Source organism: Chiloscyllium plagiosum, unplaced genomic scaffold, assembly GCF_037043375.1.
Source record: "Chiloscyllium plagiosum isolate Xiang-an unplaced genomic scaffold, Cpla_swu_hap1 HiC_scaffold_28, whole genome shotgun sequence".
Lineage (NCBI taxonomy): Eukaryota > Metazoa > Chordata > Chondrichthyes > Orectolobiformes > Hemiscylliidae > Chiloscyllium > Chiloscyllium plagiosum.
This window is the reverse complement of record NW_028270166.1, coordinates 7,809,790-7,827,939: the sequence shown is the minus strand read 5'-3', so window position 1 is coordinate 7,827,939 and position 18,150 is coordinate 7,809,790. Positions and strand designations below refer to the sequence as shown.

Below are 18,150 nucleotides of genomic sequence, written 5' to 3'. Positions count from 1 at the left end.
CAAGGTAGAGATTGATAAATTCTTGATCTTGCAAGGAATTGAGGGATAGGGGGAGAGTGTGAGTAAGTGGCGTTGAAATGTCTATGAACCATGATTGAATGGCAGGGTGGATGCGATGGGCTGAATGGCCTTACTTACACTCCTATTTCTTATGGTAATGTTCTATGTTCTATTCTATCCCTGTAACCCTGCATTTCTCTTGGCTAACCCCAACCTATCCCTGGGCACTATGGGTAATTTAGCATGGCCAATCCACCCTAATCTGTACATCTTTAGACTGTGGGAGGAAACCGGAGCACCTGGAGATTCCTGACATCTCGGTTGTTTAGCGAGTTTTGTCAGATGGAAGGCGGAACATGGATGAGGAAGCTCCAATGTGGCATTTAACTGGTCACACTCCCGTTGGCAATTCACCGCCTCCAAGCTGGAATCACGTCTCAATAAACAGCCGTGAAAATCAGAAAAGATGGAACGAGTTGCTGCTGATGTTGAGTTAAGCCTTGCTGGATTTCTCACTCATGTTGCTCATGTCACTCGGCCCTCTGTAAGACTCTGTTCAATATCTCCGAGTATAAAATTGTATTGAAATTGATACAGAGATGCAAGCCTTTTTGAAAAGAGAAGTTGACGTCCTTATCTGGACCTTGCAATGTTACAATATCAACAGAATGGCTCTCACCACTGTCCTGTGTTGCCTGCAGTTGGCTATCTAACAGAGTTTCACGTTCCAACATCCCTGTAATGGGTCACAGGGTTTCATCCTAAAGGAATTATACAGCCTCCCACTTTAACCCCTCACCCCATCCTCCACGCCTCCCCCACTTTACCCCAAAAGCCCCCATACCGCCCCACCTCATTACTACCCAACCGCAAACCCCACCTGCCCACCTCCTCCCCTCCCTTCCCCCCAGAGACAAGGCCCATTCTGCCCATTGACAGTTCCTGTGTCCAGGGAAGATGTAGATTTGCATGTTAGCTTCAAGGCAAGCTGTGAATTATGTTAAATCTGTGCATTTCGCCCTCTCTCAACACGCGCACGCCATTTTTTCGGTGTCGCCCAAGTCCTGCACACTCGGAGGGAGAATCGGTGGCTATGAAAACGTAAGAAGTGTACAAGGAAAGCACAGGAGAAGAAAAGGCAGCCCTCATCTGCCTCCTTCTGGAAATTGCAGTCTGATGTGCAGCTCGATATGTCGTGGGTGCTTATATTGCAGTGAACTGTGGCGAGGAGATTTCAGTCAGCTCCCCACTGCATTCTGAAGGTGATGCGTGGGCCTGAGGCAGTTCAGAAAGCAAGACAGAGAGGCGAGGCTGTGGGTTTCCTGAGGAAACGGCTTGTTCTGGGGTTTCAGTGCCACTGTGTGACCCCTGCTCCCTCAGGTTGCTCCGGCAGGGCGGATTACTTCCCAGTGTGGGTACCCCATCACCGGAGGGCGTCTTGCATTGCCTCGACTTTCCCCATCAACTCCACAAATGTCGGTCTTTGAGCAGGATTATTGTTCCAGCAATTCAGCATCAGGTTGTACATCTGCAGAAGATATTTGAGCGAGAAACAGAAATAAAGGTCATGATTTAATAATAAAACCCAGCACCTTGTGGCACGAGCTGATCCGCCTTATATTAATAGAGAAACATCAAAAATAGGAGTAGGTGGCACAGTAGCTCAGTGGTTAGCACTGCTGCCTCACAGCACCATGGTCTTGGGTTCAGTTCCAGCCTCGGGTGACTGTCTGTGTGGAGTTTGCACATTCTCCCTGTGTCTGTGCGGGTTTCCTCCCACAGTCCAAAGATGTGCAGGTCAGGTGAATTGGCCATGCTAAATTACCCATAGTGTTCAGGGGTGTTAAGGTTAGCTGCATTTGTCAGGGGTAAATGTAGGAGAATGGGTCTGGGTGGGTTATTCTTTGGAGGGTCGGTGTGGACTTATTGGGCCGAAGGGCCTATTTCCACACTGTAGGGATTCAAGCCGGCTACACCATTTAATATGATCACGACCGATCCTGTTTTCATGACGAATTCCAAACTTCTCATGATGCCTTTAGATTTCTGTCTCTTCCTTAATTCCTGGCCCCCACAACCCCCTGTCAGACAGAATTCCACAGGGTCACTAACCGCTGAGTGAAGAGATCTTCCCTCAGCTGAATCCTAAATGCTCTGTCACATGTGACCTGGCTGAAAATGTGGTGTCTTAGCCGGTACACAAACAGGCAGGTAGGGGGCTGAAACACCCAGAGGTTCACACTGAGCCAATCAATAGTTAAAGAGGTTTATGAAATCATGAGGGGCATGGTTAGGATAAATAGTCTTTTCCCTGGGGTGGGGAGTTCAGAACTAGAGGGCGTAGAGATGGGAAAGATATAAAAGGGACCTAAGGGGTAACCTTTTCACCCAGCGGGTGGTACGTGTATGGAATGAGCTGCCAGAGGAAGTGGTGGAGGCTGGTACAATTACAACATTTAAAAGGCATCTGGATGGGTATATGAACAGGAAGGGTTTGGAGGGATATGGGCCGGGTGCTGACAGGTGGGACTAGATTAGATTAGGATATCTGGTCAGTATGGAGAGGTTGGACCGAAGGGTCTGTTTCCGTGCTGTACATCTCTATGACTCTATGTGTCACAGTTTCAGGCCATTCGGTCCATGGTGCCTGTGCTGGCTCTTTGAAAGTGCTGTCCACTTGGTCCCAGTTTCCTGTGCTTTCTCCATAGCCTTTTTTATGTTTATAATGTTTTGAATATTTCTATGGAATCTGCTTTTGTCACCGTTTCCAGCAGCACATTACACATCACACCGATACGCTGTTTTAGCTGTTCTCAACTGGATTCAAATTAAAGAGCCACAATTCCTTCCAAATGTGACAATAAAGCTCATTCAATTCAATTAAACAAAACCCCAGGCTCCTGGTCGGGACCCAGCAGCCAGCATTGCTGTTTTTGTCACTGGTCACCTCTGTTCCCCTGGTTAGAAATCAACTTCCAGGGAAGTTAAAAGACTGGAATGAGAGCATTTGTCAGTGAATCCATGGACATTGGCCAGTTCCTACTTAAACTTTACCACACTTAGCAATTTTCCTTCTTGCCCATGAGCTGATTGTTTTCCATTCTAGACCTTTTGGGGGGAATTGGTGAAATGATGATATTGGATCAGCTAAATTAAAGGCCAACATGACCGTTCTTATTGATCCAAGAAGGAAGGCAGTGATTGGTTGAGATGTAGGGATCTATAGCTTTGACGTTGATCTTTGTTGATCTCAACCGATTGGCATAATAGACCTTTGACTCCCTGGCTTACAGAGCGGAAAGCTGCTACTGATTGTTCCCTCCCTTTCAATCTGGGAAAATACAGTGGCAGCTAAAATCCAAATTGAATCATCCATAACATGTGACTTAAGATCTGTCTAAATTAATGTCAAAATAGTTCTAAGCTCTCTGGAATATTACATGCAATTCTGGTCTCCTCCCTATTAGAAAGCTGTTGTGAAACTTGAAAGAGTTCAGAAAGGATTACAAGGATGTTGCCAGGGTTGGAGGATTTGAGCTATAGGGAGAGGGTGAACAGGCTGGGGCTGTTTACCCTGGAGCATCGAGGCTGAGGGGTGACCTTATAGAAGTTTATAAAATCATGAGGGGCAGGGACAGGGTAAATAGACAAAGTCTTTTCCCCGGGGTGGATGAGTCCAGAGCTAGAGGGTATAGGTTTAGGGTGAGAGGGGAAAGATATAAAAGAGACCTAAGGGGCAACTTTTTCATGCAGAGGGTGGAATGAGCTGCCAGAGGAAGTGGTGGAGGCTGGTACAATTACAACATTTAAAAAGTATCTGGATAGGTATATGAATAGGAAGGGTTTGGAGGGATATGGGCCGGGTGCTGGCAGGTGGGACTAGATTGGGTTGGGATATTTGGTCGGCATGGACGGGTTGGACCGAAGGGTCTGTTTCCATGCTATACATCTCTATGATTCTATGTCAAATTATGCCTTTCCAATTAAAATTGTTGTGGCTTTATTCACTCATTGGATGTGGGCACCACTGACTGAGGCAGAATTTATTGCCAATCCCTAATTGTCCAGGGGGCAGTTAAGAGTCAACTCTATAGCTGTGGATCTGGAGTTACATGTTGGTCAAACCAGGTAAGGACAGACAATTTCCTTTCCTCAAAGTAAATTAGTAAATCAGATTAGTTTCCAAGAGATGTTGATGAGGGAAACAAGCTAGTGAGACAAGCGTCCATGGTGTTAGGGATAGTTCATTGTCAGGGTTAGAGGACTGGCTAACTCATAGAAGACAAAGAGTTGGGATAAAGGGGGCATTTTCAGGATGGCAACCTTTAACTAATGTAGTGCCACAGGGATCAATGCTGGGGCCACAGTTATGTACAATATGGGTTAGTGTTTTGGATGAGGGATGTGAATGTTGTCTGGTTTAATTACGGGCCTGAGATTCCATCTAACTAACAAAAACAGAAATTGCTGGAGAAACTCAGCAGGTTTGACAGCAACTGTGGAGAGAGGAACAGAATTAGTGTTTTGCATCCGGTGATACTTCCTCAAAACCAATGAAACTCACTAGATGCAGTGACAAAGAAACAGCCAATCCGTAGGCCAGGAGCAATGCTTACCTCCCTGGGACAGTTCTGAGGGACTGGCAATCGTTTACTTTTCAGAACTTCCAGCATTTGCAAGACAATCTGACCCTGTTTATCTGAACCAATCATACGTAGAAATTCCTTTAAAAGAAAGTCAACAGTTAGGAACATTAATTTCACCAAACTGTCCTCCCCTTGTTTCCACTAAGAAATAGGTGTGTCATCTGTTGAAAATTGCATTTCATTTTAATTTCATAGAATCCCTTCAGTGTGGGCCTTAGGCCCAACAATTCCACACTGACCCTCCAAAGAGTATCCTACCTAAACTCATTCTTCTACATTTACCCCTGACTAATGCACCTAACCTAAACATCTCTGAATACTCTGGACAATTTAGCATGGTCAATCCACCTAAACTGCACATTTTTGAATTGTGGGAGGAAACCCACACAAACAGAGGGAGAATGTGCAAACTCAACATGGGCAGTCAGCCAAGGTTAGAATTGACCTCAGGTCCTTGGTGCTGTGAGGTAGCAGTGCTAACCACTGAGCTACTGTGACACAATTTGCTCACAGAATGCGTGTGGCCCTGGCTAGGTCAGTGTTTATTGCCCAGCCTTATTTGCCCAGGGGGCAGTTTGGTGTCTGAGGTTCTGGAATACTAGTCCCATGACACTGTCACTACATCATTGCCTCTCCTCCTTGACCCCACTGGAATCAGAGAAGTGTTTCAGAACTGAAAGAGGCCATTCAGCTCATCATGTCTGCACCATCTCCTCAAATAAACATCATGATTCAGTGCCCTTTTCCCGTCCTTTCCCCATAACCCTACCTATTAGTTCTGTTTAAATAATTATCTAACACTGTCTTGAATGCCTTGATTTAAGCTGCCCTCCAGCAAATCTCCAGGTGTTGCATTGTTTTGTGAAAAGGTTCTTCTCACATCACAATTCCTTCTCTTGCAAATCACTTTAAATCTGTGCCCTTTCATTCTTAATCCTTTTGTGAGTGACAACAGCTTCTCTCTGTCTTCTCTACCCAGACCTGTCATGATTTTGAAAGCTTTTATTAAATTTCCTGTTATGTGAAAACAGTCCATACTTCATCAATGTATCTTCACATATAACTAGAGTGTCTTAACCCTAGAATCAGTTTCATTAACCTCTCCTGCACTCTCTCCAATGTATTCACATCTTCCCCTATTGTGGTACCCTGTACTGTACAGAACACTCCAGCTGAGGACTCGTGTCTTATCTAAGTTCAACATCACCTCCTTGTTGTTGTACCATGCTCTACCATACAGATATGTACCAGCAGAGGGAGTCTGCTTGGAAGATGAAATGAAGCTTCCACGTTTAACAGATTGTGCAGTCTTTGGCTGAACATAAACCGTTTGTATCACAACACCTCCAAACAATTACACCCATTCCTCCTCCTTGCACTAAATCAATGCATCAAAAATTGACTGCCATTGCATTGCAATCAAACTTATTCTTTCCCAGAACTTTAAAACCTGCAACTTGGATGTTCCTTCTCCAATTTGAAGATTTTTAAATGCCAAACTTGGCATTGCTGAGCCATTATTTCTTTTCCTTTCCTCTGTCTTAGTCTTGCAGTTGTCTAATGGCTGTTTTATCCTCTGTGTGGGAAACAGTCAATGTGATTTCCCCAGAATTGACCAAATAATGGCAAGAGGCTGGTGCTTTGTGGTCCAGTTGTGGTTGCCATTTGTACTCTCAAAGCTGCACAGTAGGCCACCCCAGCTGCTCAGTGAGAGCTGTTGTTTCAAAAATGGATGAGTCCTCTCTCCAACATTTTTAAAGTCTAATTAAAAATTGACTTTCTTGTATTGTTTTATATTGTAATATTAAAAAATCTATTTTTCAGTAAAATATATTTTTTAAAAATTGTTTTTCCCTCTTCAAAGGGTTCACTTCCTCTCCCCTTAAAGTATGGAGAACAATACTCCAGATGATCTCTTACTCATATCTTATACAGGGTCAGCATAACTGCCCTCCACCATACACACATGTACCAGCAGAGGGAGTCTTCAAGAAAGGCTTAATGAAGGATCCAGGTAACAGGATCTTAAATCTGCCTGGAGCACTGGCACTGTTTGGGCGGCACGGTGGCACAGTGGTTAGCACTGCTGCCTCACAGCGCCAGAGATCCGGGTTCAATTCCCGCCTCAGGCGACTGTGTGGAGTTTGCACGTTCTCCCCGTGTCCGCGTGGGTTTCCTCCGGGTGCTCCGGTTTCCTCCCACAGTCCAAAGATGTGCAGGGTCAGGTGAATTGGCCATACTAAATTGCCCATAGTGTTAGGTAAGGGGTAAATGTAGGGGTATGGGTGGGTTTCGCTTCGGCAGGTCGGTGTGGACTTGTTGGGCCGAAGGGCCTGTTTCCACACTGTAATCTAATCTAATCTAATCTAATCTAATGTTGTCTGCCATCAGGAAAGTCACATCCAGGCAAGTAAGATGGTCTCTTCTTGCTCTGTGTGTGGGCTGGGGCTGTTTTCCCTGGAGCGTCGGAGGCTGAGGGGTGACCTTATAGAGGGGCATGGATAGGGTGAAAAGACAAAGTCTTTTCCATGGGGTCAGGGAGTCCAAAACTAGAGGGCATAGGTTTAGGGTGAGAGGGGAAAGATATAAAAGAGACCTAAGGGGCAAGTTTTTCACACAAAGGGTTGTACGTGTATGGAATGAGCTGCCAGAGGAAGTGGTGGAGGCTGGTACAATTGCAACATTTATGAGGTATTTGGATGGGTATATGAATAGGAAGGGTTTGGAGGGATATGGGCCAGGTGCTGGCAGCTGGGACTAGTTTGCGTTGGGATATCTGGTCGGCATGGACGGGTTGGACTGAAGGGTCTGTTTCTGTGCTGTACATCTCTATCACTCTTTGACTCTGTGAGTCTATAGTTTATCTGGAGAGTGCCCAGTCAATGGGCACTCAGTGACCCTTAATTAATTTGGCCAACTTGCACCATGCATGAGCTAGTAGCCTCAATACCCCACCTATTGGACTAGGTTAATTTGGCATAGCTGGTCAGCATGGAAGAGTTGGACCGAAGAGTCTGTTTCTATGCTGCACCGCCCCATGACTCTATCCCAGTTCTGGGAGCCCCAGCAGGGGGCACAAAATCCAACTCCTTACCTATGGGCAATTCTTTTTCTGTCTCTACAGCAATTTTTCCCTGTTATCACACTTTGGTGTGAACATTTTCCGTCGTAAATTCCCCAAGACAAACAATATGGGAGAATCTGTAAAATTGTCACACTGTAATTGCACCCTCCCATCAGTGGTGGTGCTATAGCTCCACAGTTCGGTGACTCCCAGCTTGTTTCTCTCTCCTGCTGAGAAACCTTATGTTTCAACTGTTTCTCTGGTTCCCAAATTACTTTTTATTTTAAGAATGAACAATAATAATAAAATCAATGCGTCACAGGGAAAAAAATTATATTAGTCAAAAAGAAAGCAATATTTTAAAATAGGGAATGAATCAACTCTGACTACTGTACATTCTGATTCAATTATTTCCTGTCTAAACCTGTCACCTAAATAATTTGCTTGATTTGAGTTTCATGTATACAATACTGAGTGTCAATGAGTTTCTGCAGCTTTCAATGAATCGTCTGATACTATATCATAACATCACACTCCCCACAAAAATTACTTGTTAAAAAAAGTAAGCATATTTTCTAATGATATTTCAACTCTCCACAAACTAAATGCAACCTTCCTTGTCATTTCATTTCATATTGGCCATTGTTTGTCGGATCTTTGTCTCAAACTCCAAATCTTACACTTCTTGGAAACCAGACTTGATGTCAGTCTCTCACAGGCTCTCAAAACGTTCTGACACCCAGAAGATGGGCTGAAGGACCTTTTTCCTTGCTGTAAAAATTCCATGACTCCATCCCTAATGTACAAACCATGGAGCGAATGATGACCTTGTGTCATTGTGTTGGTGGTTCAGTGGTAGAACATTTGTCTGACCCACTGGATTGCCTGGGTTTGATTCTTAGCCAAAGTAAGGCAGTTTCATCTCTCTGTTAGAGCCCTCCTGTAGCACAGTGGTAGTGTCCCTACCTCTAGATATGAAGGCCTGAATTCAAGTCTCAAAAGCTCCAGAGGTGTATAATAATCCCTAAACAGGTAGATTAGAAACAAAAAATGCAGAAATAAAAAAAAGACTTGTCTTTGGTTTGGAGGGAGAGACAGAATAGGTCTTTAGGCTTTTAGCATTTTGAGGTCTGGTCCAAGATTGATTTAACACACAGAAAGTCAAGGGCTACCTCGAGAAGTCTGAGAATCCAACCCGGACGGCCTTGTCTCAGTGCTTCCTCCTCAACATTAACACCTACCATCGGTGGACTCCTGCTTCGATCACTGTATGTGAACAACTCGTAAAGAACAACACCAAAGCTCCACACATCTGACTCTCTGGAAAACTTGCTGTCCATCAGAGATTCAACAGCGTACCTAAACACAAAGACAATCTCCTTCAAGTAATACACTCGAGACATTCCAAACAGTATCATGAAAGAAACTTCTCCAGTGTTTACTTTTCAAAAGTAATTTGTGGAAGTCAGCATCGTCCAGCATTTATTTCCCTGTCCGTGTTCTTGGGTAGAGAGAAAGTGAGGACTGCAGGCGCCGGAGATCAGAGTCGAGAAGTGTGCTGCTGGAAAAGCACAGCCGGTCAGGCAGCATCTGAGGAGCAGGAGAGTCAACATTTTGGGCAGAAGCTCTTCATCAGGAATGTATCCTGATGCTGCCTGACCTGCTGGGCTTTTCCAGCGCCACATTTTCAACCGTGTTCTTGGGAAGATTGTGGTGAGGGTGAGGCCACTGAGGAGCTAGATGGTTCATTTCAGTACGGCTGGTGCAGGTGCAGCTCAGAGCAGGTAAAGAGGAGGTAAGGGGTCTAGGAAGCAGTTTTCCTTCATACAGGACATTCCCTAATGAATTTTTATAATAACTCAGTACTTCAGTGCATTGCACAAGGTAATCTTGTCATTCCAGATTTATTCAATATATTGATTTAAAATTTCCAGCTGAGGATGGTAGGATTTGAATTCATCTCTTGAGTATTAGTCTGGATTATAAACCCAGTAATAATTATCACTCTGCTACAGTCCACAGTGCAGTGCACAGTCTCTGCATGGTAAACTGTAACCAATTGCATCAGTGATGTGTTCTGTGTTTGATTACACGATAACTGATCAATGCTCACTGTGCTTAATTGGTTAAGTCTGGGTGATGACTCAGAGCTAGAGAAAATACAAAAGTGGCTGGAAATTGAGCTGTAAGCAAAAGTGTAGACACTTAGTGACAGCAGAGATATTTTAAAACTCTTGTAAATAATCCAATACATGTGGTTTTATTCCCCACATTGTTCTGAGACAGATAAACTATGTAACAAACTGGTGAATATACAGCAGTGTTGAGCTCCTTGACTGTTGTTACAGCTGTGCAGATTGGACAGTACTTGCAGGGGTGGACTACAGCACCCATTTCTACATGTTTACCTCATTACATGCATATACACTTCCCTCAGAGAGTTGGTAAATCTGTGATATTCACTGTCATGGAGTGTAGTGGATGGTGGGACATTGAATAAAGAAAGAAATGGACAGATTTTTAATTAGCAATGTGTTGTAGGGTTATGGAGAGGAGGCGGGGCAGTAGAGTTGAGATCAAGATGAGATCAACCATGATTGTATTAAATCGAAGAGCTGGCCATATCTATATTGAGGGAGTGCCACACTCAGAGGCACTGTTTCCAGATGAGAAATCGAGACCCCAATTGTTCTCTCAGTTGTATGTAAACAAATCTCACAGCACTACTTAGCAAAGAGCAGGGGATTTCTATCCAGTGTCCTGGGTCTACCTTCATCTCCACCCACCAACACAATAACAGATGATGTGACCACTAAAGCATAGATGTCCCTGGGAATTTGTTGAGTGCAAGTTAGCTGCTCCTTTTCCGACAACAGCGACTGCATTTTTAAAAGTGCCTCATTGGCTGTGAAGCTTTTTTGGGATGGTCATGAAAGCTGCTACATAAATGCAAACCTTCCTTTCGTAACACAGTGTACCCCAGGACAGCAGTACCTGACTGAACCTTATTATTCATGGAAACCTTCCGCTGCTCTCACCAAAAGATCGGACTCTCTCCAGGCTCCAGGACCTTGTAATAATCTTTGTCACCCGGCAGGACCTTGGTCAACCCAAAGTCACCGATTTTTACACAGGTGTCGCTTTCTACCAGAATGTTCCGTGTCGCCAGGTCCCTGTGCACGTAACGTTTGGAGCCAAGGTAGTCCATTCCCTGTCAAAACGAAGATGCAGTGTTGTCACTTGCTTGGCCTACAGGTTGGACCATTTCAAAAGCTGTGCTTAATTTGGTTAAGAGGAGCCGTTGGCCACTGGTACCTTTCATCCAGCTCACGTTCCTGGAGCCCAGGTTCAAATCCTGCCATGGCGTTTGGTATTTTCTTTTTCAGAATCTATTCATAACCATGAAACTGATTGTCAGGAAAAACCCACCTGGTTCACTAATGTCTTTGAAGAAAGGAAATCTGCCATCCTTACCTGGTCCGGCCTACATGTAACTTCAGACCCACACAATGTGGTTGACTGTCAACTGCCTTTGAAATGGCTTAGTTCAAGGCAGGCAGGGTCAGGGCAGGGCAAAAAATGCTGGCTAGTCAGAGACACCCACGTCCCAAGAGTGAATTAAAAATACCTTAAACCCACCTCTGAAAACACTTGGGACCTCACCTGGAGTTGCCAACCTTCTAGATTTACCCTGGAGCAGGGATTAAGGACGCGTTTCCAGAATCTTGCAGTGAGAAAACCCCAGAGTAAAGTGATTTTAAAAAATTGTGTTTTTAATGTAATATTCTTTGAATATTTTGGTTATTGATATTGGACATTGGGTGAGGTAATGGGTGGACCATGACAAGGGCATCACGATGATGTGTGTTGGACAATCGCTGGCAAATGTGTGGGGGTGAGTGAACCTGGAGATGGGGTGATGGGGACAGGAAGGTGTGGTGGTGGTCAGTTAATGCCATGTCTAGGAAAATACCCATCCAGATCCAGTGATCAATCCCTGTATACGAAACCCGCACAATTCCTCCCAAAAGAATCTAACGTCCCCCTGGAAGCAAAAGGTGCTTGTGCACCCATTCATGAGGGAGAACATGTTCCTCCTTCGGGAGTGTTTGCTTTCAGTCTAGTGCATTGGTATAGCGCCTTTCATGATTGCAGCATGTCCCAAAGCATTTTGTAGCCAGTGAACAGCTTCTGAAATTGGGGGAGGCAATGGTCTGGTGGTATTATCGCTGGACTGTTAATCCAGAAACACAAGCAATGTTCCTGGGGCTCCCCATAGCTTATGGCACATTAATCCAATCAAAATCTGGAATTGCAAGTCTAACAATGGCCATGAATCCACTTTCGATTGTTGGAAAAACCCATCTGCTTTACTAATGTCCTTCAGGAAGGCCTGATGTGGATGTGCCAGCGTTAGGTTAGGGAGGACAAAGTCAGAAGTCACATGACACCAGGTTATAGTCCAACAGGTTCATTCGAAAACACAAGATTTCGGAGCGTTCCTCCTTCATCAGGTGAGGTCACCTGACAAAGGAACAGCGCTCCGAAAGCTTGTGATTTCGAATGAACCTGTTGGACTATAACCTGGTGTCATGTGACTTCTGACTTTAGGGAATGAAATCTGCCATCCTTACCTGGTCTGGCCTAAGGGCATTTAAATGGGCATTAGACATACATATGGATAATAATGGAACAATGTAGGTTAGATGGGTACCAGATTAATTTCACAGGTCGGCGCAACATCAAGGGCCAAAGGGCCTGCACAGCGCTTTGTACACGTGACTCCAGACCCAGAGCACTGTGGTTGACTCTTAAGTATCCTCTGGGCAATTAGCGATGGGCAGTAAATGCTGGCCCAGCCGGTGATGCCCTCATCCAATAAATACATTTAACAAAACACATGGTGACTACCATAATGTTGGAAATGTGGAGGTTCATTTGTGCACAGTAAGATCCCACAAAGTTGACCAGTGTAAATGACCAGATATTCCAGTGAATACAGAATGAGTGACAGAGGTCGACTGGGGTGGGGTTAGGAATTTTCCCATTCTACTTTGAAAAGTGAACACAGGTGCAATCTGGGATCAGGAAGCAAAGTGGGCCGGATCATGAAAGTTTGGGATGAAAAGCCAAAATAACGGAATGAAACCTGACAATTAAATTCCTTAGAAATATAAGAGCAAGGTAAGTGAGCTGATGGCCAGTGTTGGGAGGCCATTTGGCTTTCGATCACGTGCCCTGCATTAAATGGTCAGCTCACCACAACGTATTTGGGAAGTGTGTTTTGATAATCAAACCTTTCTATCCCATAGGCCATCGCAAATATGTAAATACCCAATCACAGCAACAAGGAGATCAATTTCCCTGACTGACAACAACTCAGGACAAAAGCAATTCACAACCATGCAACTTAAGTTATACCCCTTTCAAGCCTTAAATGCATATACACATTCATAATTAATCCAGGCAAACGTTAGATAGTTTGACACATATTATGTGGGCGAAATAGAGTGGAATCAAAGTTCTGAAGATGAAATTCCCAAACCAGAAAGGCACAGTCTTTTTAATTTTAACAATGATGACACATTGTTGTTGGTACAGCAATTGTCATTCTATGATTCAGTAGCAGACTGGAGAAACATAAGTCTCTTCTTATATTAGAATTCTTTTTCTTAAGTTTATATTTTTGTCTTTTGGAGAGCAAGTGAGAGAGCTGTTTACTGTTTGGTGGCTCTAGATGTTTCCACTGCACTGTCTTCACGGATCTATAGCAAACTGTGTCTGGACCAATCCAAGGGCACTTATCAGGCAGCTTTTCCTCAACATGAAGACTCCATGAGCTGCTCAGTCTTAACAACGCAACAGAATCACTGCTCTAAAAGCAATATGGTCTTGTGCAGCTGTAAATTTACCACACAAGCTTTCAAGTTGCAAAACCCTCCTGGTTTTTAACCATGTACAATTCCCGATTTCCATAATCTCAAAAAGAAAAAAAGTTTGGTCCCTTATAACAGTTATGTTCCTTTCTCAGTTAAGCTCAACACCAGGGATGGCACAGTGGCTCAGTGGTTAGCACTGTTGCCTCAACACCAGGGACCTGGGTTTGATTCCAGGTGACCATCTGTGTGGGACTTGCATGTTCTCCCCGTGTCTGCGTGGGTTTCCTCCGGGTGCTCCAGTTTCCTCCCACAGTCCAAAATTGTACAGGTTAGGTGGATAGGCCATGGGGAATTGCCCATAGTGTTCAGGGGTGTGTGGAATAGGCATGGGAAATCAGGGTGCCCCCCAGTGGGTTGGTGTGGACTCGGTGTGCTGTCTGACCTGTTTCCACACTGTTGGGATTGTATGATGAGTGACCAGGATGTGTCTGCAGATTCTCGACTGCGTAGAAGTGGAATTTGTAGGAGAGGTAGCCACCTTCATGGAGTTACTCATGACTGGCCACTACTTCCTCCTCTTTGGGGAGAGTTTGCCACAACTGAGATCTAAGTTGCGCCGGGCATGGAAGTTATTCGATAAAGGGAAGGTGGGGAGTGACGGGCATGTGTCAAAGCAGTTGGCCAAGGATGGAGGTCCGCCCTGGGGAATCCTGACTGGGAAGAGCTCGCATGTTTCCCTGCAGATGAGTGGGTCTGAGCCCAAGTGAAAGTGCCCCCTGTGGGGGATGAATATCAGTCCGAGTGCCCTTTAAACAGGGCACCAGGGCCTTCAGTCTCATTCAGTAATGGCCAGTATGATAACGCGCTTTGCATTGGACAATCTGTGCTGCTGCTTTGATGGGAAGACCCCTCATAAGAACATAGGAACTAGGAGCAGGAGTAGGCCATCAGGCCCTTCAAGCCTGCTCCACCATTCAATAAGATCATGACTGATCCTTTCATGGGCTCAGCTCCACTTACCCGCCCTCTCACCATAATCCTTAATTTCTTTATTGTTCAAGAACATATCTATCTTAGCTTTAAAAACGTTTACTGAAGTAGCATCAACTCCTGCCCTGGGCAAGGGGTTCCATCGAACAACAACCCTCTGAGTTCCTTCTCAATTCAGTCCAAAATCTGCTCCCCCTAATCTTGAGGCTGTGCTCCCTTGTCATAGCTTCACCTACCAGTGGAAACATCCTATTTAATTCCATTTTATTGATTCCTTTCCTGATTTTATATGTTTCTATAAGCTCCCCCCTCATTCTTCTAAACTCTAATGAATATAATCCCAGTCTACGCAGCCTCTCCTCACAAGCCAACCCCCTCAACTCTGGAATCAACCCAGTGAACCTCCTCTGCACCCCCTCCAGTGCCAGTCCATCTTGAGGCTCTGCCCTCTCGTCCTAGTTTCACCTGCCAGTGGAAATATCCAAAGCGAATGCTCTCTTGGTGACCCGACACTCACCTTGCATATCTGGGAAGCGTACAGCAGAAGCTTCTTGTGGTCCAGTCTGGGTTTATTCTTTTGCAGGTAATCTCTCAGGCTTCCAAATGGCAGATATTCCATGATCAGTCTCAGGTTCCTGCGACCTGATGGAATTGAACAACAGCTATTTCTGACAGCAGAGGTGTTGCATGGGTGTGTAATGTTGTGAGTCAGGGACATGTTGTTGGGAAATGTGAATGGCATGGAGCTCTCAGTAAAATCTGAATGTTTGTTTTAATGAGTCAGAGTGTGTCGAACCAATTATCCTCTTGATCTTTGGAACAAATTTTTATGCAAACATTTAGGCTATAGGTAGGATTGAAAATACAGATTCATACCTTCATAATAAAGGAAATTATTTACTACTGAGGAATCTTTCTTCAACCTTCATTCTCTCTCACTGCTTTTTAAAATTTTGGGGGGATTTTCTTTGTTTAATTAATGCTCCTGATTTCTCCTCTACCTCCAGCCCATTTTACATCTTCCTCCTTTCTGCTTTCCTGTGCTGAAATCAAAATATATTAAATTGTCACCTCTTCTCACTTTCCAACCTTGAGACTTCTAATGTTTCCCTTCAAACTCCAGACTGCCAGCACTGGGGGAAGCCTGAAAGTGTTGTGCCACAATGATCCAATCAGACAGATGGAGGTAAAATGAATTTGTCTCTTTGCAATTTTTATTACTGTCAGAATCAGTGTGGAAGGGGTTACAGTTGTATGATTTCCATGGATGGTGATGGCTAGCATGAGGGGACAGAGCTTTAAATTGAGGGGTGATAGATATAGGACAGATGTCAGAGATAGTTTCTTTACTCAGAGAGTAGTAGAGGCGTGGAGTGAACTGCCTGCAATAGTAGTAGACTCGCCAACTTTAAGGGCATTTAAATGGTCATTGGATAAACATATGGATGAAAATGGAATAGTATAGGATAGATGGGCTTCAGATTAGTTCCACAGGTCAGCACAACATTGAAGGCTGAAGGGCCTGTACTGTGCTGTAATGTTTTATGTTATATATTTAGCTCAATTAGCAGGACAGAAGGTTTATAATGTAGAGTGGTGCCAACAATGTGGGTTCAATTCCTGCACATGCTGATGCTACCCTGATGACCCTAAGCTACCCCTTGCCTGATGTGTGGTGAACCTTATGTTAAACTCACCATCAACTCTCTCTAATGAGAGAGTGCAACTATGGCTGCTTTAGTTGTACCCCGCAGATATCTGGAGAGATTTGAGAAGTTGGGACTATTTTCCTTCGAATGGAAAAGGTTGAGTGGGGGTTTAATAGAGTTCAAAACGTGGAAGTTTTCACATAGAGCAGATAGGCGAGGAACAGTTTTCACCAGCGGGAGGGGCAATGATGGACGACCAATATTTAAAATAATTGGACAGAGAAAGCCCCACCCTGGGGGGGGAGCCATTTACAGAGGGACCTGATGGAATATCTGCCATTAAAAAAGGTCAGAGTGCACCTTCTTCATCTTGTGATCCAATGTTGCAGTCCTGCTTCACAAGATCTCATCTTCCTCCTCACCCACCCCTCCAAATCCTCAACTGCAACATTTACAAACAATGGAATCTTCAGCTCCAAAGGTGTTTCTCAATAAAAGATAACAAAGAGGAGAATCGGGAAAAGAAAGCGTTTTCCTGCTCACCGACACTGTAGCAAACCCCTTTGTATTTCACAATGTATTTGTTGTGGAGATTCTTGACCACCGCAATCTCCCGCTCAAAATCGCGAAGGTGCTTGGTTGTGCTGTGCTGTAGTTTCTTCACGGCGACTAGGTCTCCCGTGTTGTCACCATATGGATCATAGCGGCACAGCTCCACACTGCCAAAGTTTCCCTGACAACGAGGCAACCAGAGAAATTGATAAAACCGAGCACATGGACAGGGGGCTTGATAACACTCCGAAACTGTCCTGGATCCTCCCGGATTAGAGATTAGCTCACCGTTGGGAGCATTACCCAGGAAAGTTTAGATTAGATTCCCTACAGTGTGGAAACAGGCCCTTTGGCCCAACAAGTCCACACCGACCCTCTGAAGAGCAACCCAACCCACTCAGACCCATTTCCCTCTGACTAATGTACCTAACACTATGGGCAATTTAGCACGGCCAATTCATCCTAACCTGCACATTTTTGGACTGTGGGAGGAAACCGGAGGATCCGGAGGAAACCCACACAGACACGGGGAGAATGTGCAAACTCCACACAGACAGTCACCCGAGGCTGGAATTGAACCTGGGTCTCTGGCGCTGTGAGGCAGCAGTGCTAACCACTGTGCCACTGTGCCATCCCAAAGAAAAACACAATTCATGGGAGGTGTTTGTTTTTGGTTTCTACGGTAACTATGGGCCCAGCGGTCAGCTCAAATAAGACAAAATGCATAAGAGCAGAATTAGGCCATTCGACCCAGTGAGTCGGCTCCACCATTCGATCATGGCTGATATGTTTCCCAACCCCATTCTCCTGCCTTCTCTCTGTAACCTTTGATCCCCTTACTAATCAAGAACCTATCTATTTCTGTCTGAAAGACACTCAATGACCTGGCCTCCACAGCCATGAGTTCCACAGACTCACCACCCTATGGCTGAAAAAATTCCCCATCTTAGTTCCAAAGGGTCATGCCTCATTCTGAGTCGGTGCCCTTGGTCCTAGTCTCTTCTACCAGTGGAAACATCTTCTCCATGTCTACTGTATCCAGGTATCTCAGTATTCTGTAACTTTCAATCAGTTCCCAGCTACCCCATCCTTCTATACAAATGTTGGTGGAATTTGATTTCAGTGAAGAACTCTGGAATATAAAACTAATCTCAGTGGGAAGCTCTTCCTCAATATGACAAGCCCTTCATTCCCAGGATCAGTCTTGGAGACCTCCTCTGGATCCGGTCCAAGGCCAGCACATCCTTCCTTAGATACAAGGCCCAAATCCTCTCACAATGTTCCAAATATCAAGAGTTTAAAAGATGGATGTAAAAGATCCCATCACATTATTGGAATAATCCCAGGCCAGTGTCCATTTTGGAAATAGA

At 44.7% G+C, this 18,150-nt stretch overlaps 1 protein-coding gene across 2 annotated transcripts in view; it reads right to left on the bottom strand.

Moving 5' to 3' along the window:
- Positions 1-564: 564 nt before the first annotated feature.
- The window catches only part of LOC122565442 (tyrosine-protein kinase JAK2-like), a 117,933-nt gene continuing 100,347 nt past the window's right edge, over positions 565-18,150 (bottom strand). For both annotated transcript variants that reach the window (XM_043721426.2, XM_087975964.1), the window contains exons 19-24: positions 16,772-16,961; positions 15,097-15,221; positions 10,749-10,921; positions 8,952-9,069; positions 4,617-4,724; positions 565-1,528 (exon numbers count right to left, since the gene is read on the bottom strand). In XM_043721426.2, the coding sequence (XP_043577361.2) occupies positions 1,424-1,528; positions 4,617-4,724; positions 8,952-9,069; positions 10,749-10,921; positions 15,097-15,221; positions 16,772-16,961 (819 nt within the window). In that variant the 3' untranslated portion in view covers positions 565-1,423. The remainder of the gene's footprint in view (positions 1,529-4,616; positions 4,725-8,951; positions 9,070-10,748; positions 10,922-15,096; positions 15,222-16,771; positions 16,962-18,150) is intronic.